This window comes from Camponotus vicinus, unplaced genomic scaffold (genome assembly GCF_025532165.1).
Source record: "Camponotus vicinus isolate PSW18456_S1 unplaced genomic scaffold, iyCamVici1.0 SCAF_11, whole genome shotgun sequence".
In the NCBI taxonomy this organism is placed as follows: Eukaryota; Metazoa; Arthropoda; class Insecta; order Hymenoptera; family Formicidae; genus Camponotus; species Camponotus vicinus.
Genome location: NW_028141947.1, coordinates 18383237 through 18410577, shown reverse-complemented (window position 1 = coordinate 18410577; position 27341 = coordinate 18383237). Strand labels below are relative to the sequence as shown.

Here is a 27341-nt window from a genome sequence, read left to right as displayed (position 1 = left end):
GACTTGTGTGTATCATATTATGTGTGTTTTATATTATACGATGTATATTCCACTTTTATTGCTGTCAATGAATTGAACGAATAGACTTTATTTCACGCTGTCGCGAGCGGATTTTACATTTGTTTTATCAATTGAAAGTCAACCCATATCCATGCGTCATTTTATGCGCAGGCCCACCACCGGTTCATCAATTAATAAGAAACGATAAGACTGAAAAGCCGCCGACAGTCTCGGTTTCGAGCGCGCCGACATTTTCATCGGTTCTTAGGCCGGAGGATGGACATCGTGGGATAGAATCTCCGCATTCGCAAACGGGTATGTATTCACTGGATTTTTCCAATTGTCTACTTCACTGAAGCTGCAAATTACTCGAAAATCTGGCTCCTATCCGATAATTTGCATGAGAAGGGTGGACGAGACATCATATTATATATTTTAATACTACGAAATCCGAGTAATACTTATTACAAACGCTGCGATAAAGTTAACAACAAGTAATAGACTTTCTTTTCTCGCAAGAATAGATTTTTTATATAATAGATTCTGACGCTGTTAAAGTTTCGAAAAGAATTCTTTTTACTGTGTAAACGATTTTCTAGTATAAATTTTTAAGCTCGATGATACATATATATATTAATATGCACATCAGCTACATCTTGACTCGTCAGAAACAAGAAAATACACGCAAACAGTTCTTGCGAATTCGTTTTAGTTTGTAAAGCAGACTCGTTACACAAATAGATTAACAAGGTTTGATCGGACAATCTTTAACAATTCTTACAGCAGGTAGAAAGATTCGTGTAAACGTAAGTTGCAAGAATTGGGCGCGTATATTTTTCCGTTTTATATTATAATTTATAGGATAATAAATGTAGACACTTTTAAAATTACGATCAATATTAAGAATTCTATATAACATTTTTAAGTAGCTACAATTCGTGAGAAGTGTTAAAACCTCAAAATTTTCGAATGATTTAAATGAAGATCGTGTGTATTAAGAACAAAAAAAATATTCCTTACATATAGAATCGAAAATTAAATATGTCACGAATAACGTGTGTATCGCATTAATAAATACTTTTACAGAGATATAGATTTTGTTCGATATTAGACAGATATTTACATCTACAATTTTCACTATAATTTTTAAAATGAGTCATCGAAGAGCGAGATATCAACGATCTTCGAATCGCGACCAATCTTTTTTATCGAGGTACGCTGCTAGAACACGACACGACTCTCTTGATTCCATTCTTCCATTATTTTTTTTCTTTCTTTCTCTCCTACCCTCATTTGTCTCTCTTTCTCTTTCTCTCTTTCTCTGTCTCCCACGTGCGTGCACGGTTTTGGGACGCATGTGTTTGATAATTAATCTCAATTATTTTATTAACATACATCTAATAGCGGAATACATCAAGCCAACCGATGCTTTTAAAGCGATCAGTACGCTTCACATCGAGTGTGAGAATCAAATTAATATTTTATCGATATTTAATCATTGCATATCTCGATTATATCGAGAAGCGATGAATAATTATTTGTGTTAATAAATATATTTTTTTCCTTAATATATTTATCATTTTTGATTTCAAAAATTATTTTTATTTAAAAATAGTTAAATAAAATTTTCACTTTTAAATCTTTCAAAAATCCAGAATTTGAATGTTCGCAATGATCATTGATTCGAATTTATATTCTTTTTCATAAAACATAATGTAAATATGTGTGCATATAAAAAAATATTTTTACAAGAGAATACTATAAATTATATAGATTATTCAAATTTATATTAACTTTATATATAGCACTTAATAAATATTCATTTTCAACTTTTATATTTTTTATTGTGACGAGTTTATATCTCAATAAATATTTCCTCTCAATGTCATATTAACTTGCAATTTATTCAATGAATATAATTCCTTAAGTTAATTTAATTTTTTAACATTTGTGTCTAACATTAATATATTAATATTGATATATTAAATGAAAATTAGAATGATGAGAAAGCGTAACAAAATATATATATATGTAAATTTAAGTTAATAACATAACAGAAGGAATTTTTATTAATTAATCTATCTTTTAATATAAGTCTGCTTTTTAAAAAAATTATTTACGCGAAAATATGCGGTATAAATTTAAAAAATCATAATCTATCTAATCTTCTTTCTCTCTCCTACGGTGATTTACTTAGATAGATAACGATATTATATTTAATTATTGAAAATCCTGTGCCACTTTAGTGTACTTTAAATAATTCAATTAATACGCAATATATATTTTTATATATTTACTCTTTGAAATTTTGGTTCAAGTTTTAATAAAAATTTGGTTCAAGTTTTCATATTTTCGATGTGTGTGTGTTTAATGTACGATGAATTCAAAATACATAAATTTGCTGACCCATCGAATAAGCAAATTAATGTGCAATAAAAAATCTCAAACATAGCATTCGATTGTCTTTACGTTGAAATCTTTTGTGCGAGACCCGTGTTATTTTTTAAAGCAGTAATCTTTGTAAAAATTTATTTGATAAATGTATCAAACATTATATATATATATATGTATATATATATATATATATATAATATTTGATACATTTATCTTTGCCATCTAATTAAATATGACGCGTCATTAATTAGACGCTTATATGAATGTTTATAGAAAGGATTGCATGCAAAATACAAGCTAATCGATACTTTTCTTCGAAACGATTCTACGACATTATTTCGTTCTTCTGAGAAATAATCATGCTGATTGAGCTCACGCAGCAAAGCGCACGACTTTATTAAAAAATCGTCACTTGGACAATTAATATCCAGAAAAATGTCTAAATGAAAATATGATATATATTTCACAAATATGTATATTCAGGAAGATTAAACTATCATAGCGATGCGTTGTTCTTTTATAGCGTATCACTTGTAAATATGCCAAAATGCCCGACACATATGCTTACTTTACAAATGACTACTTATCTATTAGATATTAAAGATTGAACGAAAAAGTTGCTGCTTTTTCATTATTTTTAAATTAATAAATGTAAATGCTTTTTGAGATATGAGTGACAGAAATATAAAGAGTTTTGACTAATTAAATTTTCAAAGACACAATGTAATATTAAGAAATTCTTGTTGCTGTATCGATTCTTTAAATAATCTCAACTTAGAGATTTTTATCCTTTTTGGGTGTCGAGATAATTAATGTTGTAAATAAGAAGTCACCGAATATAATACATTTACATGAATATTATAACCGTTTTATAATATTTTTGCCAAGATATATCTCAAAGTTTTTTGAGGAAACAATCATTGAAATGTGTAAACGGACAGTTTTGGCACATTTTTTTGTCTCCGCACAATTAAATTTACATAATTTTCTATATATTATCAAAATCGTATACTTTATATACAATCATTTATATTACATAGAAAATACACAAAATAAAAGACGACGCGAGAGAGCGTTTGTCGCAACTAATGAGCGACGATAGTGCCACGTAATAATCAGAATTTTTGTATGCATCTTGTCGCAAGTAATTTTCGCGTTCATCTTTTACTCATATCATACCACGAGGCAAATTTATCGGGTAACCAATTCTCTATCGATATCTTTCGATCTGTTAATCTATCAAGCTATCCAACTTACCTACCAATCAACGACTGTGTTAATGAATCGCGTTAAAAATGACGCGTCATGATGTCTGTTTCAGTCTGACCCTGAGCGTAGAGAGAAGCTCGCTAACTCGACTAAAAGGTACTTTGTGACTGGTTATTGACTGTTGTCTTTTCCTCTATTTCTATCTATCTATCTATCTATCTATCTGTCTATCTATCTACCTATCTCTCTCTCTTTCTATATGTATATGTATGTATAAACACACACACATACATATTTGTACGCACGCGACTGTTTATTATTATACGCGTATACACAAATACAGGACAGTTATTTATTAATTGCGTCGCAAAATGATTGTATAAATCTCTGATCTCTATATTCTCAGATTTCTATGCTTATATCTCAAGTAGCACGACACTTTTTTAATACTCTTGCTAATAAATATAAAATTCTATATAAGAAAAAAAATTAATGCCACATAAATTAAAATATCTTACGTACGACACATTTTATTATATATTAATCGTTTCCATAATTTCAAATACTTACTTTATTTTTAATAACGCAAATATATATGTATATGTAGAGATACATATATCAAGATATTTGCGTAAGCGAGGAAGCAACAAACTCATGTAGAATATAATTTTAATAAAAAAATACGTAATCATTGTCAAAAGTAGAATTTTGAAATATTCGTCAATCGAGAAAAAAAAAATCGAAAATCCATGTTGTGGATTGGTAGGTCTATATTAGACAGTAGATACTGCTCTGGGTATTCAAAGTATATTCCTGAATATTTCCGTGGGACGCGAAATTTACTTACAGAAAAAATACGTGAAAATTATTACCTGCCGATCGCTCCAATATGAAGAAGAGTACAATTTGGTACAATTTTACTTGCGAATATTTCCTGGATATCGTGGCTCTCGACCCGATAAAAAGTCGTGACTTTGTATGCGCATGGGTTCGTGCATAGATCTATGTCTTACGAGACTTGTGTATGATCTGTGATATTTTTTCTGTAGATGTTATTAGGACACAAAAGTTTCGTAGTAAGGTTGTATCATGATGAATCTCTTCGGGAGGGTGTAAAACTCTGAAATGTGTATTGAAGCAGACTTTTCAATACGCGCTATTATTTTTGTGCGTACGTCCTTACCTATTGTAATATGAACAAAATCTTTCTTCCATCTCTCTATATCGGGGTCAGCATATATGTTTATTTATCTTCGAGTATCTCGGATTATCTATCTCTCTTTTTCTCTATTACTTAAATAAGAAGGCTTGCTATAAAATCCTATGAAATTTACGTATCCTTACTATATTTTCATATACACTTTATTATTATATTTTTTTTATTTTTGCGGCTATTTGTTTCTTCTCTCCCTCTCTCTCTCTCTTTTTAATTTTCATGCAATTATTTTATATCGTCATATCGTTACTTTTATTTGTAATTTTTATACATTTTTGATCACACAAGTGTTTATGAGCACTATTTTAAAAAGCACAACAATTTATTATCTTTCATTTATTCTCTCTATTCTTCTAGTTTTTTCTTTTATTATTTACTCAACTGCATATTTTTATATTTCATTCCCATTCATATGTAATTTGAACGTATTACATTAACCGATAGGATTTTATATAGTTGAACTTATTTTCTTGCGTAATTGGATGTCCGATTATTGATGCACTCGATTGGGAAACTACATGAAATTCAATGCAGAGATGGCGTTTTGAAATTACTCCTTTCACGCTTGCAACGACTTGAAATCGTAACAATGCTACTCTTTACATTTATTACAAAAATGTAATATTTATTTCTTTCTATTGCCTCTAGAGATTTTTCTATGGAACTTATTAATCGCACTTAAACACAATTACATTCTATGCGCTCGATGCATTAGCCAACGTTCTATTCTTCAGTACAATGGTTTTTTCCTCTTATTCTATTTGTATTAATTTTCTCTCGTCACTTTGCTTCTTTTCTTATCTTTCTTTTCGCACACATAATTAACACTCTAGAATATTAACGAAACAATAAATACTATGCGAAATACGTTTAGAATATATTTCTTTCATTTAAAACAAATTTGTTAAAAATAATGGGAAAAAGATGTACACAACAAAGTATACAAATAGCTAGCAAATATATTATTTAATAATGAATATATAATATATAATAGTGAATATTAATATATTTGAGAGAGATATGTGTATAAATCGAATGAATATTTTTTTATAAGCGTGCTTATACGTTTACATATACATATATGTAACTTTCTCATTCTGTTGTATCATTATTAATCGCAGACTAATGTCAAAATATCATCTAATGCAACTAAAAATACAATTTCAATCATTTTTTTATTTATGATAATATCAACTTAATTTCCTCGTGTAGAATATCATTGTGAGACATTGTTTGGATCTAAATCCGAAATATATCGCATATAGGAATAGGATATGTAATGAGAAACGTGTGTCTGATATAAGGAAAAAATAAATAAATAGAAAAAAGAAGCATGAAGAAGAATCATCGTAGTGGACGAAATAAGTACTTGACATTCACTATATGGATATTTTTAGCATTTAAGTATTAAAGAGAAACGAATATAATGTTATTAAACATGAATCCAATGGTTGGAATCGAATGAAATTACGTGAATTAATTGAAAACCCTCTGTTTATCAGGCAAGTCCTACTTAGAGCGAGAAATCCGCCTGACGCCTGATTGCGATATGGTAAAACGCTTGCGCTCATGGTCGCAAGAATGTTATGTTAGCACTAATGACAATATATATATATCTATATGTGTTAGATCGGTGTTGCATCATATATTGTGTTCTTTACCTATACATATACATATCTATATCCGCCTGCAGCTATGTGCACGATATCGTTGGTGCGATATTTTCATTGACCGCTGAGCCGAAAATTGTAACTATTCTGTTATCTATACTTTCTTTCGACCAGTGTCATCGGTCACGAAAAAAAGGTGATATTTTTCATTTGCAATATTATGTATCAGAAATATCAATAACTTCGTCGTGTTAATATCCATTCAGTTTATTTATATCGCATATACATACGAAATGTATGTATTAAAAAACAGAAAAATATATATATCAAATGAAAAAAATATGAATTAAAGCGCTAAAATATTAGTTGGTGATATAATAAATATACATTTAAACCGACAATATGTCCCGAATCTACATTTTTTCCGATTTAATGATTTCGCGGTTTGTGAGATCAATCTTGCTTATACAAGTCGTCATTACAAGCGACACAAGCAACGATTCTTTTACTCGTTGAAGACTTGGAACAATTTAATAATATGATTAAGAATAGCCCGACCATAGTCTGTTAAATCTTCTTTTTAATTGAAATGATAAAAATTTAATATCTATCTATATAATAAAATTAATACAAATAAATTATAAAACAAAAAATATAAATATATTATAACATTTATTTTATAATATTGAACAAATATTGCGTATTTAAAAAAAGAAAGAATTTATTTGAGTACCAACAAAGATTTTTCACTCTATTTTTATCTCATTTTCTGTCTTTCTCTCCCATCTGTGTATGTATCATCATATATATATCTGCATAATATATATATCTTTACAAAATTCTTTGCCTGTCCGTCTGACCTATCTGCCTGTTAACGGCCGCCGTATTCGAGTTAGTAAACTTGCTATTTACTTCTTAGAGTCAAGAATATAATTATTTCTTCTTTATTCCCTAACTATAACTTTCTCCCAACATTTGGAAGCATCGTCTGTATTATTATGTAGTAAAGGCAAATATAGTGGTTGGAAACGGGTGGATAAACAGACGGACGGCTTTTCTTGCTAAATGCGTAGTATGGTCTACCTAGCAAGCTAGTTGTTGCTGTCTGTCTGTCTGTCTGTCTGTCTGTCTATCTATCTATCTATCTATCTATCTATCTATCTATCTATCTGTCTGTCTGTCTGTCTGGCAGTCTGGTTTTTGTCTATTAATTTGTTCCTTGTTTAACAAGCCCTTATTTTACACCCATTCACGTAATAAACTCGACGATACAGTCTCGACGCGGCTCGGTGATCACAAAAGAAAATTTATGAGAAAATTTATCTAAACTTACGATAATCGACTTTATTTTACAGGGAAGATTAAAATTATATAATACGATTATAATTATATATTAATCCTTAAATATAAAAAAATGGCGATTGGCAAAGTCTCTTACAAATCTGTTTCATCTTTTGCAAATTTTTTTCAAATACTTTTTTTTAACATTATTACTTTTATTGGCTATCTAAGAACACAAATATAAATGTTAAAAAAAATATTATTGCATTAAAACTAATACCCTTATTTACATCCTTTTCATTTTTACAAACAAGACTTAATGTAAAATAATCTTTAGGGCCTAAAAGATTCCATGTATTTTCTTAAGAATTAAGACTATAGTTATATTTTATAATTGACCGTGTATATACAAATTTCTCTCGACTGTCTTGGAAGAATAATATTCAAACAACAAACGATTTATGATTAATTTATTATTAATTACGTTCAAGTCCAAGATAGATAAATGTAACAATCGATCGATCGAGCTACGATCAAGGCTGCGTCTATCCTAAGCGTGCACTATATAATTTAGTTTCATCTCACTCTCGATATTATTTCCATATTATTCACTGTCACACGGCCAATGCTCTTGGTATGCTGGATGGATTAATTGACCTACTTCATTGATTCACATATATTCGAATATATATTAATTGAACATTTATGCCCTTTCTGTACGGTATTATCTACCTGTTCTACACTATTATCGTTGCGATGTTGGTGTTGTTGTTTAATACATCTATATATACTCTAATCAATATTTTGTATTGATGTTGATGTTGTTGTTAATTTGATGTTTTTGATGTGTTGTTTAGTCGTTGTTATCTTGCTGTTTGTTTGATGTTTGCACTATGTTGTTGCACTTTGTGTGTCTATGTACACACCTACATACGTACATGTATATATCTCTTATCACGTATTATATGCGTACACGTTATTATCTATTCCATGCACAAAATCAATTGTGTGTACGAAAAGTTTATCTCTCTATACATCTATACAAAAAAATTTAAACATATTCAAATTCTATTCGACATGCATATTAAACGCATACGTGCACGCTTGTAGTGTACTGTTGTAATGCGTATATTAAGAAATATCCAAATAACTCGATCTTTACAATTTCTAGTAGTTTTATTTTTCGTTCATAATTATTATTTATTCAATTAAATGTCGCAGTGTATCGAATGTGAAATTCTCGAGATAAACAATAGAGATTGTTTCTTCATAACGGCATATGCAATCTATTTTTTTATTTGTGTTCTGCTAAGAATATATTCTATAAACGTATATTTCATATTCATCCGGTCTCACGCTTGGAATGCATCATCCAATGCATATGTATATGTGTATGTATGTACGTCATATATAAATATATATGTACAGTGTTCCAGGATTATCGTACCCTCTTTCATATATAAGTTCTTTTGGTGAATTTGAGGTCGATGAATCCTACACGATGAAAATTTGACGGGATATGTACGATTGCAAAGTCGACTAATGAAAATTGAAGAATTCTGAATCAAATTAAATGTATGAAAAATCTTACCAGACTAAACCATTAATTCAATAAAAAAACAAAACATTTTATACTAATTCATTTTATATTAATTCCATCTAATTCAATGAAATGTTTGAAATATAAAATTATATCGACGATAATTTTTTTCTTTACAAAATTTTCTCTAGAAAAAAACAATTTTATATTTATTCGAGAATCTATAATTGAAAGAAACTGCGACAGTTTTGGAACATAATCTGTACCATGGTCTAAGCATCAGAATAATTTTATCGGTTCGTCACTAAAACCACCCCCTAACAAGCTCATGGTAACAACGACTTTTCTGTCCTTATCTAACTATTTATGTACCTATCGATCTATCTGTATATTTATGCGTGTCAATTACGAAACTGGGCTAAGCTACAATGCCGCAAAAGATGAAATAATACTAGAGGGAGAGATCTACTCTAGCATTTTATCTTTAATATTATTATTTTGCTGTAATTCCTTCTAATTCGATGTGTATAACTTATATACGGCTTATCTCAATTTCGTGATTCGATTGAGTACACGTACATATACACATGTTTGTTAAATGCGACCTATCATCACTACAAGATTAATATATGTATATTAAGTACAACTAAGCTAGTTGAAAATACCATTTGTGTACAGACACATTACTAGTAATTGTTCAATTACATTAATTTTTCATCACTGATGATGATCGAAATAATGCCGAAAAAATGTAAGCACGATATGTCTGAATAAACAAAATTTACAATAAAGTGCGAAATAAATTGGACGAAATAATTTCATCTTTTAAAGATTATAACTCGTCAATAGCTCAAATTCCAAAGCAAATTATCTTTTCACGCATTGGGAAAGAAATCTAACATTTTGTATATAATTTCAAGATAGGATATAAATCGATCTCGCGATACCGCAAACGTTTCGTCCAGTTTCGATAGACAAAAATTTGATAAAGTAGAATTTGTTAAGTAAAAAATAATCGTGTCGGTTCGCGAAGGTAAGGAAAGAATAGCGTTAAATTAAGGGGGTGGTTCGTCGTGACATCGAGGTCATTAATCAGATCAGATGATCATGGGAATTGTGTTTCAGGATTGCATTCACCTCACGAAGGATTAACCGGTGGCTCTGGTCAAAGCATGTCTGGACTAGCTTACTATCAGGCAGAACATCCCGGCTCTACAGGGGTAGTAAAGTACCCCGAGAACGGACATGATACTCTCTCGGATTTTGTGACGTTTGTCTGCCAAGAAGCCGAGAACACCCAGCAATTACCTCAGGTAGTTTAGCGACTAGTGGATAATATTTAAAATCACACAAACGCGTGAAATGTTTCCTCTTCGCGGACATTGGAAAGACTACCTTTCGACACATACACAAAATCTCTACGGTTTCTGTGGATGAAAGCCGATATCTAACTTAACCGCGATTACTTTCAGACGCAGCTAACTGGACCGCGCACTGGTATACAAAAATTCCCACAGTATTATCCGAGTTCGATGTTACCGCCACCACCTCCCGCTCCCATGGCCAGACCGGTGGCGATAATAAGATCAACGGGTGAGCTGGCAGCGACGACCGCTAATTCGCCTCCAACATCGTCCACATCACCCACGGATCCAGCCGAACTAGGTCCCAACCAAGAACAGATGACCGCAGCGGTCGGTCTCGTCGGTTCTGCTTGCCAGAATTCTGTCGAATCCACTGGCCGGAAGAGCCCCGCCAGAATTCTCGTTACACCGCACACAACTAGCAGGGAATACACGTTTGCTCATTTTCATTCACAACCTGGACAGGTTAGATTATTGTACGATTTCATTCTTGTTTCCTCGAGAAGGAATTTCTTTCATCTTTTTTATATCAGAGTCAGTTGTTCTTTAGTGCTTCTTTGAGTTTCATTACGAAATATATGCAATCTTTCTGTACTGTATTCTTATTTTTCTAGCAAATCTTCACGTATCCGACCATCAGTTCAATGTCCGGGGTAATATCGCCGACTAATCTCTCTCTATTTTCGTCTCCTGTCTCGGTTACGAGACCGGTGGCCACTCAGAGATCAGTCTCGAATGTTCCACCGCGTTGGAATACTGCACCATTTATCAATTTGGAAGACGATTACAACATGATAGCGCCGATTATCGCTGGAACTACTAGCGAACCACCATCTGCCATGGAAGAAGGTAAAGCTAAATCTCGTGTTTCTATCATTGGCAAGATTGCCAATATTTTCGCTAGCTTAAAACAGAGATATTCTCTCTTTTTCAGAACGATATTTTCATCCTGTGCATACGAGTGGCGTAGTAGATAAAAATGGCAGTGGTAATTTAATTGGCAACGAACTCGGAGTAAGCACAGATCCTGCGTCACATCATCACCAACAGCAGCAGCATCAACAGCAGCAGCAGCAGCAGCAGCAACAACAACAACAACAACATCAGCAGCATCAACAGCAGCAAACACAATCATCTTCGCAACAGCAGCAACAAGTAATGGCAGATAAATCTGGTGGACCTAAATCTCCTCCGTGACAGTGGAGTCTGAAAACGGAAAATCTCGAGAGACTCGCATACTCGCCACGTTTGTCGAGATCAGTATTTGGTATCGCGTGTAATAATTATTCCGAAATTATAGCCGAGGCCGAATTCGAGCGCAATCGTCAGGAATCTATGTCTCCTATTCAATTACGTGATTTAAACTTGCGGAGAATAGAATGTCTAAGAGTTCGATCCTAATTTACATTAAAAAGCATTATAAAGCAAAAATAAGAATAATTGAGGAAAAAGGAGATTCGTTGATTCACGTTTATCTCGAAATGAATTCGTACAATATAAAGTTTCATTACAACAACTTAACCAAGTATAAGTAAGTTCTTCTAAAGCATAGTTAACCGTGAGAGAGTTTGCGACGCCTTGGAATAGCCATAAGATGACGTCGCCATGCATGCCTTATTCTGCTCGAAAACAGAAAATTGTCTACATACAGTGTCGTACAATGAAATATTGTTCAAGCTATAATATAACGTATTTAGATAAAACGACATAATTTCAGTTGAAATTGATACAAATAGTTGGACGCGATATAACTAATATGGAATACTGTTTGATCATTTGTCAACAATACAAAATGCGCTTATATTGGTCGATACACGGTTCATGATTTCCGTATAATTACCTAAATTATTTTCTCTTTGTCTGTTTCCCTCTCTCCTTCCCCCTTCTACCCCTCTCTCTCTCTCTCTCTCTCTCTCTCTCGCTCTCTTTCTATTTTTCTCTTTTCCATATTTTTCTATATCTCGAGACATAAACGAAAGCAGCTGAATTTCTTCATTTATATTATTATTAATCTTTCTAAAACTCTCCCGCAGTCTCGTAGTTGAAACGGTATAGTATTCTTGCGATATTAGTATTCTTCCATAATGTTTATATTATAATAAAAAAGATTCGTTATTTTCGTAATAAAATTTTCGTGACATATATGCGAGCATGTTTTTTTAATAAGTACAAAACTGTAATATTTTGTATAAATAGTGTTTTATAATCGATAATAATGAAGAGGGACATGGAAGCAGACATTAAAACTTTTATTAAAAGTAGAAATAACGCGAATAACACAAAGCTTCTGTGAGCACGTAATTTTTTCTCCTCATCATTTTCCAAAAATTTTTCAAATGACCTCGTTGATCCAATTTGCATGCTTTGCAATATTTTAACACTTTTAACACTGAAATATATAGTAACATGTCGCGTTCCTGTTGATCGCCCTTTATACATTTTGTGTAGACCAAATTTCATCTAGCTGCCGAAAAATTGTTCTTCCACAATTATTCCAGACTTTACGTCACGTATTTAGAATATACAAGTTTATACGTATTTATGTAGAAAGTTGTGTTACATATTTCACGTAGTGCATCGATGAGTAAATATTACGGGTTTAGCTTGAACAAATAAAATTTGTTAGCTCGTGTATCATAAAGATACATATGAGTAATTCGTTAGAAATGAATTGGCGACATGTACGATTCTTATAATGGTTGAATATAATTGAACCGTGTATAAAGTTTTCTGTGCCAATGAAGCAGCACATGTGCGCGCTATTCTTTTTGTAGTGATATTAATAAATTAAGGATTGCCTATAAACACGGATTAATGCGAGACAAACGTCGATGGTGACAAACCTTAAACGAAAATCCATCGAATAAGAATTTACTGATTTATAAATGACAGATACTCGATAATAAGCATAGCATCATCGCGTAATGCTCAGGCTAGCATTAATTAAGGAAAAGAACTAGTGAAAACTAGTCACATCAGAGGCTGCTAATTAGAACCAATGTGGATATTTAATATTGTGTTTATTGGATAATATAAGCGTTTAATTATTTAAATATGTTATCAATGTTATATTGAAAATAACGATGTAGGAAATAATCGCGTAAGCAAACAAACATCGAATATTGATTATTGCGAACAAAGTCCAACTTTGTATAAAGTTTTTCATTGCCAATGTATATCAAAAAGAGTGCATAAAATAAGAAATTGCCATTATTACGGACTTATACTGATGTTGTAAAATATACTCGGTTAAATTAACAGTTCAAATTTTTCGTTGTTTATATCACAAGAGCAAAATACTCTTAATATATTTGTTAAACGATCATATTCGCTTCATCTTTAATAATTAATCAAACCTACTTTTCTCTTTTCTATACACAGTAAGTGACAAAGAAGTAAACGATATGCAGAGAAGAAACTTGGATTTGTGTCCGTTATCATCCGTAATCGAAAGAACATAGCTAATAAGAGCATTCAACATAAACGAGTGATATGTTATTATGTTCTTATGTACATTATCTAGATAACAACAAGATGATTAATTTTGTTATATTATAATATTGTTTTATTAATACCATTTGTTACACACGACAAACGATCGCGCAACCTAACGTTCTCTTTTTCAAATTGTTTTCTTGTTTTTTTAACACTTGAAACTCGATAAAGATTTATCGGCGGTGAGGAGAGAAAAAATGGATTCTCGAAACTTCTTTTATGGACTAATTTGATTTCATTTTCTTTTAAAATGTAGATACAATCGTTGAGACAAATGTATAAGCCTAACGCTTGTGAATGTAGTTGAAACAGATACGTATATTACCTATCTGCTTAATGCTCCACTATTTATAATTAAAAAATACTATTATTTGATTAAGTACTCAACCTCGCTTATTAAAAATAACAATAATCCCAATCTATTTAAAATAAGTTAATAATTATGCGGGGTTTAAATTATAGGATGTCTACTTTAGAATTATAGTTCTAGATAGTCTATCCATGTTATCATTATTGTGTTTGTGTGTATTTCCGTGAGAAGAGAAGTATATACAATGCAAGTATGTGGATGCACGTAAAGTAGAGACGTCAAAATAGAACCAACAAGTGAAAAAGTATCACGTGGGCACTGTACCAGAAGAAGCAAAACATTTTGTTACGAATCATGAAAATAAGATCACTAATCGGCCGAATGTTTTATTTTGCTCGCTCCTTCCCCATTTATTAAATTAATGAATATTGATTCTTAACTGGTAATAAAGAAAAAAGTCAATACGCAATTGGAGAAATATAATAGAAATCTCACAGATGTTTTATTTTTATTTTAGATTTCTTCTTAAAAATTTTACATTCTTCGGAACTTTTCAATATTTTGGACAACGTTCATTATGTTTATTTGTTCTAAAGTATATAAGGATACAAAAAAATAGAAGAAAAATTATTGTATTAAATTTGATATTTTAAATTATTTAGTTTTTCTTATTCCAACACAGATGAAAATCTTTCAAATATCTTTAAAATTTGAAAATATATACCATGTATATATATCCCGTATATTTGCCATGTTAAGGATTAATTTAGCTTGTTGATTTTATGAAAATATATTGATTATTCCATATGGTTTAAACAAAAACCAATGTAATCTTTTTACGATACACCTTACGGAATATTAAAATTATGTTACTTGAAATTTTTACCTGTATAAAAAAAAATATTGTCAATTTTTCTAAATTCCAATTATTTAGCCATTTCTTTATTTTATATATAAAAATCCTGCTTAAATTAATGTTTTTTTTTATTTTGTAAGTATATTCTCGAAATGTGTTGAATCTATTATTCAAATTACAATACGTCATTTCCATATTGACATTAATTACTTTCAAGTGTTACTTGTTATAGATTATTAATTACAGAAACAACTACATTGAGTTATTTTATCGCTATCAAAATTAAAAATTTTTTAACATTTTTGTATAAAATACATATATTTATAATCTAAAGAAAACATGTTGCAAAATAATAATAAATAAATTATACAAAACAAAGATAGGAGAAGTAACATTAAGAAGATAGAGTTCAAGAATATTTGTAATAAAAAAAGTGCCGTATATCTATCAATTCGCGCGGTTCAACGATAACAATAATAAATATAATAATTTAATAATAAATATTATATTATGTTAATATTCCTACAGAAAGATGTAGTTGCTCTTATATTATATAAAACAACATTATTATAATAACTACAGCTTATAGTAATGTTATAATTGCAAAAGATTATTATTGCATTATTATTAAAATTACTATACGTTATTTCCTACTACTGTTATCATTATCATACCATTATTAATATTGTTGTTATTACTACAATTACTACTATTATTGCAGCAACTGTCATTACTACTACTATTACTATCATTATTATTATTAATACTACTACTACTACTACTATACTATTACTGCTACTACTACTACTACTATTACTACTACTATTACTACTACTACTACTACTTTTACTATTATTATTATTACTACTGCTACTACTACTACTATCACCGCTGCTATCATTACCAATACCATTAATACTATTCTTATTATCATCACTAGTACTATTAATACTATTATTACTAATTCTACAAGTATCACTACTGCTATTATTACTATTAATATTACTAATTTTATAATTATCACTACTGCTATTATGATTACTATAACTAATATTAACATTACTATTGTCATTAAACTTCTACAATTAATATTGACACTATTACTACTGTTACGGCTACAATTATTACTACTACTACTGCTGTTACTACTCCTATTGCTACTGCTATTACTACTATTGCTGCTGTTACTATCTTACTACTGCTGCTATTATTATCACTACAATTATTACTATTATCACCACTACTATTATTACGACTACTTTTACTATTTCTACTACTATTTCCACTATTACTACTACTACCACCATCACTACTATACTACTTACTACTACTACTATTACTACTACTACTACTATTATTATTACTACTACTACTACTACTAATGCTACTACTACTACTACTACTACTACTACTACTACTACTACTACTACTACTACTACTACTACTACTTCTACTACTACTACTACTACTACTACTACTACTACTACTACTACTATTACTACTACTTCTATTGCTACTGCTACTATCACTATCACTATTAATAATAATATTACTATTAACATTATTTTATTACTATTAACACTATTATTATTACTATTACTAATAAGATTACTATAATTACTACAATTACTATTAATACCAAAAATTATTACTATTACTGCTGCTGCTACAATTGTTGCTGCTGTTGCTACAACAATTATTATTACTATTATTACTACTGCTACAAATAATAATAATAATTATAATTATAATTATAATATTATTATTATTATTACTACAAGTACTACTTCTACTATCATTACTATTGCTATTGTTACTATTACTATGATAATTAATTTAACACCATTAAACACTTTACCACTATTACTGCTATTAATGCTACTTATAACTATTACCGTTATTACTACCATCACTATCACCACCAGTAGAATTTAAAATTACTATTACTAAAATTATTATTATTATTGATACTATTACATTACTATAATTAATACCACTATTCTAACTGGTAGTGATATTATTATTACAACTAGTATGAATGCTATAGGCATAATTATTATTAATTTTATTATACGGATCATCACTATTACCACTGTCTCTAATACTGTCGCTATTATTAACATTATCCTACTATTCAACCTTAATTGTTATTTTTCTTCATCTACTAATTTTCTCGCACATCTATGATTAAATTTGCATTGCCAGTATTAATGCATAATATAATATTATTTGTTCAGATATTTTATAACACTAATTGTAAAAAAGAGATATTGAAAGTATACTTACAAGCAAGAAGATGATAAATGTGCTTGTGACGATTCGAAATTATGCACAATATATATCATGAATCATAAAACTTGAACATGTCATATATACTTTTGGACATTGAGGATTATTTAAAAAAATACTGGGTGGTTCGGGATATCCATTGCGAAAGTTTTATGTTTCATCTGAAATGTATCACGAAAGAAAAGAAAGAAAAAGCGCACATTTTATATAATGTTTCTTATATCACGCGCAAGTAATTAATAAAATTACAAGTTCTATAAACCATTGCAGTATTCTGAGATAATTTTTACAGTGATTTATAATGAAATTTTAATTCATTATTTTAATTTTAATAAATTGAAATAAAGTCATTGTGTGATACATGTGTGATACAAATCACAATAGTATGCTGCTTTTAAAATATAAATGACAGGATAGTGTGCCAATTTATAGTAATGTAAGTTTAGATTTTAGGTATTTACACCAAGAATAATGGCGCAAGAATACACGAAGTTAAATACATGAAATTTCAATGACGATAAGTAAAAAGTAAACCGAATGTGATACAATGATTGTATGGATAGTGAAGTAAGCGTTAATGGCACAATTGATATAATATGATTAACTTGAAAGTATTTAAAAATATTTCGATATATATACATCTCTAGTATATATAATTTAAATTGTATAAACATCTTATAATATCTTCCATTGGTTTTTTGTATTTACTCAGCAATGTTTTTTCCAAAAGACAAAATATTTGTTTATTATTAATTCACGATTAATTAAGGCAGTATTTCGTGATTCACAATAATCAAATCATTTAGCAACATTTTGTATAGCGTATCAAATTGTTTTAAATCGAAAGTGCATTAAAAAATTGTACTTAACCATTGTGAAGAAGAGAAGCAGAATTATATTGGATATTATGAGGCAAATTGATACATAGTTTTATTTACAACAAAAATGATAATTTCTGCGCTGTCACTAGTAAATTGTATATTTACAATAATAGATAAATCATAAAAAATGTTAGCTAAATAAAAACTTAGGAAATGTGCATGCTATCATTTTTATACTTATATACGCATATATGCATCAAGTATAAAAAGTGATCACAATAACAATTTGTAGTTTTTTTCCGTTATATCACATTCATATCATATTTGTCTCAGATATCTACGAGCAATATTTGTCATTTCACGCAACTCTCAACGTGCCTATAAATACGATTCTGCTTCAACGACAAATTCTAAGTTTGTAAAGTCAAAGTATATATACCCTCCACATTTTGGATGAAAGCAAAACTGATACAACAGATATATAAATACATATAAATTATTCGTCGAACAATGATATGATATTCCGATAATAAGTCCGCAAATGTCATTATCCCGAGCCACTCATGTCTTACAGAAAAGGAATACGATTTAATATCTACTAACAATAAGGTTTAACGAACCGTTCACATACACATATACACGTATACACACAAAGCAAACTGTAAGATATATTTGAGAAAAAACATAATTAGAAAACAGAAGAGACAATAGAAATACATAGAAATCAAATCTAAAGATTTGAATATTTTTAATGGCGATCCCGTTTTTTAAATATAAATACTAGAAAAGCCGTAAAAAAATCGAAATATCTATTGATCATCATATTTGTAGAAGAAATTTAAAATAATTTATTAGTTATCACGGCTCATGTTCACATGTATATACGCACATCGTAGACATAAAAATATTATAATTCAGAATTGTTGAGATACATATTTATTTAGATCCGAGGAATTATCCAACTTGAGATATAAAAAAGCAGAGCGCGTTCACACAAAAATTGTGCATTTTTTCTGCATTATATTTTTTTATCACTGTTCGCTTTATTGCTGTGTATTTTTGTTTAAAAAAACTTTTATTTAAAAAACGCGAAATATAAATGACCTACTACACAAGAGATCTGAAACTTGAGACAAAAATTTAATAATCGATTTTAAGATTATAATGAAGACTGAGAATAGCATTAGAAATGTATGCGCGTGTGCATATATGCATGTGCAAATAGATTATCCTAGAGATATAAAATTTTTTCTATCTCAGGTTTTATCTTGCTGATAACATCTTTTATTCCATTATATCTATGATGTAATATGCGATTTCATACAAAGCAAATAGACCTTTTGATGTGTTTTAAACAATTTTTGAAAATATGCAAATTGATTTAAAGATAAATTCTTGCGATTTTAAATACGTAAATATCTCTTCGGTCGTGCCTAAAGAATTGTACGAACAACGATTGGGTTTCTGCATTATTTGAATGTGGATAATAGATAAAAGTATTAACGAAAAAATATAAAGCGTTATATGAACATATTATCTTATTTGTATAGCTTATAGTGATAATGTCATTAACAATAATAAAGTTTCAACTAACAATATCATAAACACAATTATTTTTAACAGATAATTTTTTTTTAAATTCTTATAGATATATTGAAGCGAAAATTTATAATTAAACAACTAGATATTTGTTGATAGAAATCAAATGTGATACGATTTACAATGTAATTATATAATCAAAATAAATGATAGCATATCGCATCATTTACTTTTTCATGCAAAGTAGCAAATATCAAAATTCTTCGATCATTAAAACAATTATATTTGTTAATTGAAAACTTTGGCGTTACATATGACATTATCATCTTTATTAAGTGAAAAGTAAGAAAAGTATTTAAAATACGACAGCGATAAAATGACTTTGTAATAAAAAAACATTGTATGAGAGATGCAAGAAAACGAAAAACTTGCATCTCATTAATTAAATTTATTGCAATGTTCTTTTTAACAAGGAAAGAGAGAGAGAGAGATAGAAAGGTAGTTGTAATTTATAATGATAATAAGAGCTGCGCGTGTACAAGTTTAGTCGCGAAAAATAATATTGAAAATATGTATTATGAGAACATAACACCGTGTAATATATTAGTAATAACAATAATATATGGTAATCGATAACTAATTATATAACAACATCAATATATGATGTTAGTAATATTATAACATTATATAATAATAATATATAATAATAAATTACTAATGATAATGATAAGAATAGTAATAACTTCAACAAAGCTGACAATAACAAAGATAATTGTTCTTGTTGTTGTTATTATTATTATATACTATTACATATTTATCGAATATTTATCCAATAAATAGACTGTACGCTGTGTAGTATCATTGCAAAACGTATTTACAAAACGATAAGTAGAAAAACAATTGCGAGAAGAAAAACATAAGTAGGAGCGTCCAAGAGCTATACTAGAATAGAATTATTTTGCAATACAAGGTATGTCTCAATAATACGATTGCTTTATCTTCTCGGGATATTTCTTATTAAATGAGTAAAAGTTTTATATACAAAATAGCACAAAAAAATGTCATTCTAAAATGCTAGAAATAATCTAAGAACATAAAAAATACAAGATTTATAATTTATTTTTACAAATATTTATAATTTCTATCTAATGAAGATGAAATTATTAAACGTTACCCAACCTGTGAAAAGTAATTACTACTATATTGATTTCTAATATATTGTAAAAATAAGTATTCTTATATTTAATTTACGTTCTAAGATTACAAAATTGATATTTCTCCCGAGAACAATAAAATGTATAACGATGACGATAGTCTTTAATTGGTGCTAAATCTATGTTAATCTGCGTAATGCATCGAATAATGAATAATAAAGTGTGTAATAAGAAGTTTAAGATTTGCGATATTTAGCAGACTTTGAACAAACTTTAAGAATTAGTAAGAATTAATTTATTTGAAATATCTTAATAATTTAATTTATTTATAACTTTAAGAATTGTTTACCCAAAGAAATAATTAGTCCTTATTACATATTATATATATATATATATATATATATTTCTTTACACACACGAAGAAAGATATAGATAAAGAGAGAGAGAGAGAGAGAGAGAGAGAGAGAGAGAGAGAGAGAGAGAGAGATAGAGAGAGAGTGACACTATTGATACAAAATCAAAAAATTGTTTCCTTTTTTTATTTGATTGAGATTTGATTAATAATATCATATGAAACGAAATTAATTAATTTGATTAATAATATCATATGATACAAAATTAATTTCGAGAACGAAAAAGCAAGAATAGTGATCAGAAAATCCATAAATTGGCACGTCCAATGCAATATTTCTTATTTTGTTTCTTTGGTGAGAAAAATACTTTTTATAGTCAAAGAAGGAAATTTATACCTTTACATATACCATTACTACTATTATAGTACATTTTTGAAAAATATATTATGTAGTCAAATTGACTATAACAATTTTACAAGATACATTTTTCACTATTTATTTTTAATTTTTATTCTACATCACGCGTATAGTATATTTTTTAACTTTGTTTATTTCAATTTTAATCAATGTTTCAAAATCGATAGATTTTACAAGATATTAAATATACGAAAATAGATAACATTCAATAAAAATATTTCGTTTCTTTAATAAGAATGCTAATATATTATCTCAAGCAATATTTTTTACATGGAATCTCGTTACATACGTAATTTAAGTTTGCTTAAGTTTTAACGTAATAAAATCGCTATCTCTTAACGATCTCTTGACGACTGATCACGCATATTTTGCCCAGCGATGCTTTCTTTTACGAATACTACGAACGATGTTCATGTTATATATCAGGGATTAGAATAATTTTAGTGTAATACGTCGTTAGAAACAAGTAATAAATACCACATTGTAGTAAAAGAAAAAAAGGCGTAAGGAAAACGTGTACGAGAGATACATGCGTGCGCGGAGAGCGAGAAATAAAAGAGATAGAAAACGCGCTCACGGTGGTAATAGTGATGTAAATAATGTTAAAAAAAAGAGACTATTGCGATACACGAAAATTGTCTCAGAAATCCCTTTGGGATTTAAGTTATTTCCCTGCGAAGAAAGAAAGAGGGAGAAAAGAAGCAGAGTAAAAGTTCTAACGTTAATAGCTAATAATAGCTGTAATAGTTGAAGCCGGTGCTCTTTCGGCGACTTCAAGTTAACAACAAAGAGAGATTCTTTGAAAATCTCACTGCGCCAATTATGCGTTGTGTCCATACTGTCTCAATTAATAATATATATTATGTATATTATATATATCTGACAATATTAATTATATATATTAAAATTCTTGATACTATATATAAATGTTATACCGCTCTTTAATCCTTATTTCCCAAAAGTTGACGTATCATTTTCTATCTTATCTTTATTTTAAGAGAACTGCATACATATTTTACACATATATTTATTTATTTATTTAATCAATTTAATATATATGCATGTACGAAAAAATTTTAGTCATCGTACTTTTCTATGAATAGATATTCTTTATTACAGTAACGAAAGATTTATTCTGTGCATTTCTTAGATGTTACATCTTGCTGCAATTGTATATTCTTTCCTTCTCAATTCAAAACCCAAAATACGTAAGTATTTTATCATAAACATAGAAATTATTGACAGAGATTCAATTAGAATAATCAGATTCACAGGATAAATCACACGAAAGTTTTTCAAACGAGAGTGACCGATTTCGTGGAAGCACGTGTGCCGAGGGCGTCGACCTTACGCATACGAGCTATGCAACCAGGAACGAATAGATGATAAATTCTCGGCAGTTTCTAGGTCGCCGAGAGAAAATCGTCACGTCGTGAATGGCTCGTGAAACATATCATCGTTGGGCAACGCATTCAATGGCGGCTTCAAAGTTCGAAATCATCTTGTCAGAGATTGCATCACTCGGATGCGTTCGAGTCTCGGCCCTTTTGCGCCTGACTCATAAAGAGTATTTCCTTTAGGAGAAGCTCTTCAAGTAGGACACGCGATGTTACACAATCGTGGATTACATCCTGTTTCGATGATCTCGATTATATGAATGATTTAATAGTTTAGTCATTTTAGATGCACATGCTCCAATTTTCGAATATATATCCGTTTTATTTTAAAAAATGTGATTGAATGAATCAATTTATAATGATTAATAGATTAAAGTATGATAAAGGTGTTTAATAGATCTGTAGATGCAATTATATATATGATATACATGTATATATGTGTGTGTGTGAAAAGTAAATTTAATAGTAACTTTTGCTTTTAATTTTAATAATAATACCTTTTTATACATAAAATAAAGAATAACGATAAAACTTTTTTTATTTATCTCAAATTCGTATTTCTCGCTGTATTTTTAACTATTAGCTCGATTAATATTAAAGCATCATAAAGTTTTCCTCTCAAAACTCTTTGAAACTCTTTATTCTTATTTGTTAGATCACATTTCAATTTACGAAATTAAATATTTCACTAAAGTACATGTATATCGAATAGATTGATTTCTAAAACGCGAAGCTTCTTAAATGTTTTTCATCTAAATTATAAACAACAATATGCTCGTGTATTCCATTCGTCTCGAAATAATTGTGCGTCATGTGCAAGATTGAAAATCAATGGAAATATACAGTTGTCAGCGCGAATAATCCGTCACGCAAAAGAATTTATCGCTTCCGGGTCGAGAAATGCAACGATTCAAAATATAGTAATCATGTCATTCCTTTGAGATACGATCGTACATTCTTTTCCGATACGTTGGCATGTGATTCCATGTATTATGCAATCTCTGAAGAGAAATCGGATAAGACGGAGAAAGCTACTTCTAAGCTCTCTCTGCTTGGTGTGAAGATGCCGCGACCTTGAAGGGTAATGCACTGTGAGCGTGATGCAGCTGACATACATCGGTGTGCTCTAGGTCGTCGACCCTTTCTCTCTTTATCGCGTCAACTCTTCTTTCCACTTTCTACTTTAACATCTTTCGCGGCTTCTTTCGATCCATTCACGTCCTAATCTGTTATCCGGATCTAATCCGAATCCGGGTGTGTCCCGGAATTCAATCCCGCCCGGGACCATTAACCTCTGTTTCACGAAATTATACAAGAGTTATGATACGACTAATAGGAAACTATAAATAGAAAACACAGAGAGATTACTCCTACGACATTTCTACCATAAGTAAAAATATCTGTTCAAATGAAAAAGACAAAGTTATTTCGCTATTTCTTTCTAACTAATGTAGATTTGGTCCCCCTACTTTTAATGAAACAGAAAGAGAAGAACAACATGGCATTTCAAATATTACCATCTCCCTTTTGCCATCGTCTGATTGAGCAATTTATTCTTCTTATATACGAAATACTTTATTGCAAATAGAAAATAAACTATAATATTAGATCAGAAAATATCACTTTAATGATGTTACAAGATTTTAATTTTGCAGTATTTTGCAAGTTTATATACATATATTTTTTAGGAAATTACAATTGATGTTAAAAGATTCCTTGATTAAATTAATCAAATATTAATTTTTCATCTAATCATCGTGATATCATATAATTAATTTCATACAAGGTCGAGAATCTTATACAGTTTTACACATGTAATTACATACATTGAATTTTTTCTGCCCACACAAATTCTGTAAAAGAGATTACATAAAAGATTCTATGAATAAAATAATATTGAAATTGATTAATGTCGAGTATTGGATTATCCTTTTTTTCAAATTATTTTCGTCTCAAAATACAAATCTTATAAAAATATTTTTTTATTTCTAATACAAAAAATAGATATTTCGTGCAATATATACATGTATGAATTTATTGATATATATAATTTCTTTTATTATCCTATGTTGGTTCTGTAGTTGAATATTTCTGTACGAAATTATATCGATTAGATTGTCTCGCCGGCGCATATTTCTTTTTTAATTATCGCAAACGGACAATCGCTATCGCAGATATTTACTACTTTCGGAAACAAGTCTCTCGTGACACCCTCCGAAAATACGAATCATCCCATTTCTAATTAAGCCAGCCTCGGCTGTTCGAAAGGGAAAACGACATTACGCCGAGACGTTTCTGCGAATTCATCGCGGGAATGCGGATTTCGCGGGGACAGCCCGGACAAAAGAAATACACGCGTGCTCGCCATTTCGGTTTCAGCACAATCGCGCAACTCGTTTCTAAGGTCATCGTTTCTCGCGCGCTTCTGGTATAGCTTAAAACAAGTCGCGTTGAGATTGGTCAAGGTACGACATCGCTTTAGACCCGCTCCTTTCGCTCGTTCCCTTCTCTACCACCCCTCCCCCTCGCTTCACCTTCTCATCATCCCGCTCCGAGCCCGCTCGTTGCCTTCGTCACCGGTTTCTAGCTGGTCCATCTCCCTCTCTATCCTTTTGCCGTAGCAACGGGGTCCCCCATTCTACTCTGCCCCACCCCCTAATGCGAACGCGCAGCTTCCCTGCTGAAAACGACGTACCCCCGTTTGCGCGCTTTGGAGGAATCGCACGATTCACGTGTTCTTCAGGAGCGGCGTCGAACATTTTCGGTGCCCCAAAGAGTCCCGATGTTTCATTCGAAAAAAAGAACTCAGCGAGATTGCGAAATATCGCATTCCTCGGGATTCTTGAGATTCTCACATCTCGGAAAGCTTGTGAAAATTGCAACAGTCTCTGTTCAATTTCGTATCGAATTTATTTCCGAGTTCAAATATTTCGATTGTAGAAATTTGTGAACGAGTCTGCTTTTTTAAAGGGAGAAATCCCTTTTAGTTTATATTTTTTTTTTAGAAAAATAATAAAACTAATAAATAACTTTAACTTTAATTTCTGTTCTCTTACTTTGGAAAATTTCCGATATAAAAAATTGTCAGTTATTTTGCATAACATATATTTCTTTACTTAAAAAAATAAATATTAGAATTATCAAAATGTAGAATCAAATATATAATAAGCCTCATATAAAGAAAGAGAATTAAAAAGATTTCTTGTAATATAATACTCGACAATACAACTATTTATAGAAATAAGATTCGTGTAAAACAACTTTGTTGCTTTTCTAAGTAAAGATGAAAACATCATTTAATACTAAATATAAATGTGACAAATATGGCTTTTTTGTATCGAAGGCATGTAATATGCGTATCGTAATTCAATTTGCTACTTTTGATGCTGGGGTCCGACCACTTTCTCTCTCTCTCTCTCTCTCTCTCCCCCCATCTGTGTAGGTATTGATCGCTACTAAATTTTCGTCATATCTTCCGCGCTTTAGAACCGCAAAGTCAAGGTCTACGATTCATAGGCCTTGTAATCTATACACGCAATGTTTATATCTGCGTAAATTTTTAACACGTATCTATAAAATTGAATTTAAATGCGTGTATGCGAATAAAATAGTAGTACAGTAATAGTATACGTATACAAATTTTGTATATAAATAAAATTGATATATCGATAGCTAAAACATTTTTTGTCTTTAGCATTAAAATTAAAAAATTCGAAATTTCCTTTGCACAATTATCGAATAATTTAATTTTTCAAATTGCTTGATTGTAATTTAAAAGATTATATCTAAACAAAACAGTGAGTGAGAATTTATGTATTTGATAAAGAATACAAAATTAATATATAGAATATTTAAAATTACCGTTGTCACAAAAGTTTGAGTAAACATTTTCATTCAATATTTCGAGCACGTCGACAACCTTATATCCAATGTCACGATATATCAATAAGCGGCTAAAATCGATAAAGTAATCAAAATGTATAAACGATATAGATACTATCACAACATCAACCTTATCGAATTAACATCATCGTAAGATCGTAGGCATTTCTGATCGACGACGCGTGTACGGTAGTCGGAATTTTAGTCGAGAATC

General features: G+C 30.0%; 2 protein-coding genes across 14 annotated transcripts in view; one reads left to right on the top strand and one right to left on the bottom strand.

The window, feature by feature from the left end:
• The window catches only part of Nfi (Nuclear factor I), a 30994-nt gene extending 16193 nt beyond the window's left edge, over positions 1-14801 (top strand). For all 12 annotated transcript variants that reach the window (XM_083081858.1, XM_083081847.1, XM_083081846.1 and 9 more), the window contains 5 exons: positions 172-315; positions 10376-10563; positions 10723-11079; positions 11229-11463; positions 11549-14801. In XM_083081858.1, the coding sequence (XP_082937984.1) occupies positions 172-315; positions 10376-10563; positions 10723-11079; positions 11229-11463; positions 11549-11811 (1187 nt within the window). In that variant the 3' untranslated portion in view covers positions 11812-14801. The remainder of the gene's footprint in view (positions 1-171; positions 316-10375; positions 10564-10722; positions 11080-11228; positions 11464-11548) is intronic.
• The window catches only part of LOC145961544 (dnaJ homolog subfamily B member 6), a 72855-nt gene that overhangs the window by 27727 nt on the left and 17787 nt on the right, over positions 1-27341 (bottom strand). The gene's annotated exons all lie outside the window — the stretch shown is intronic.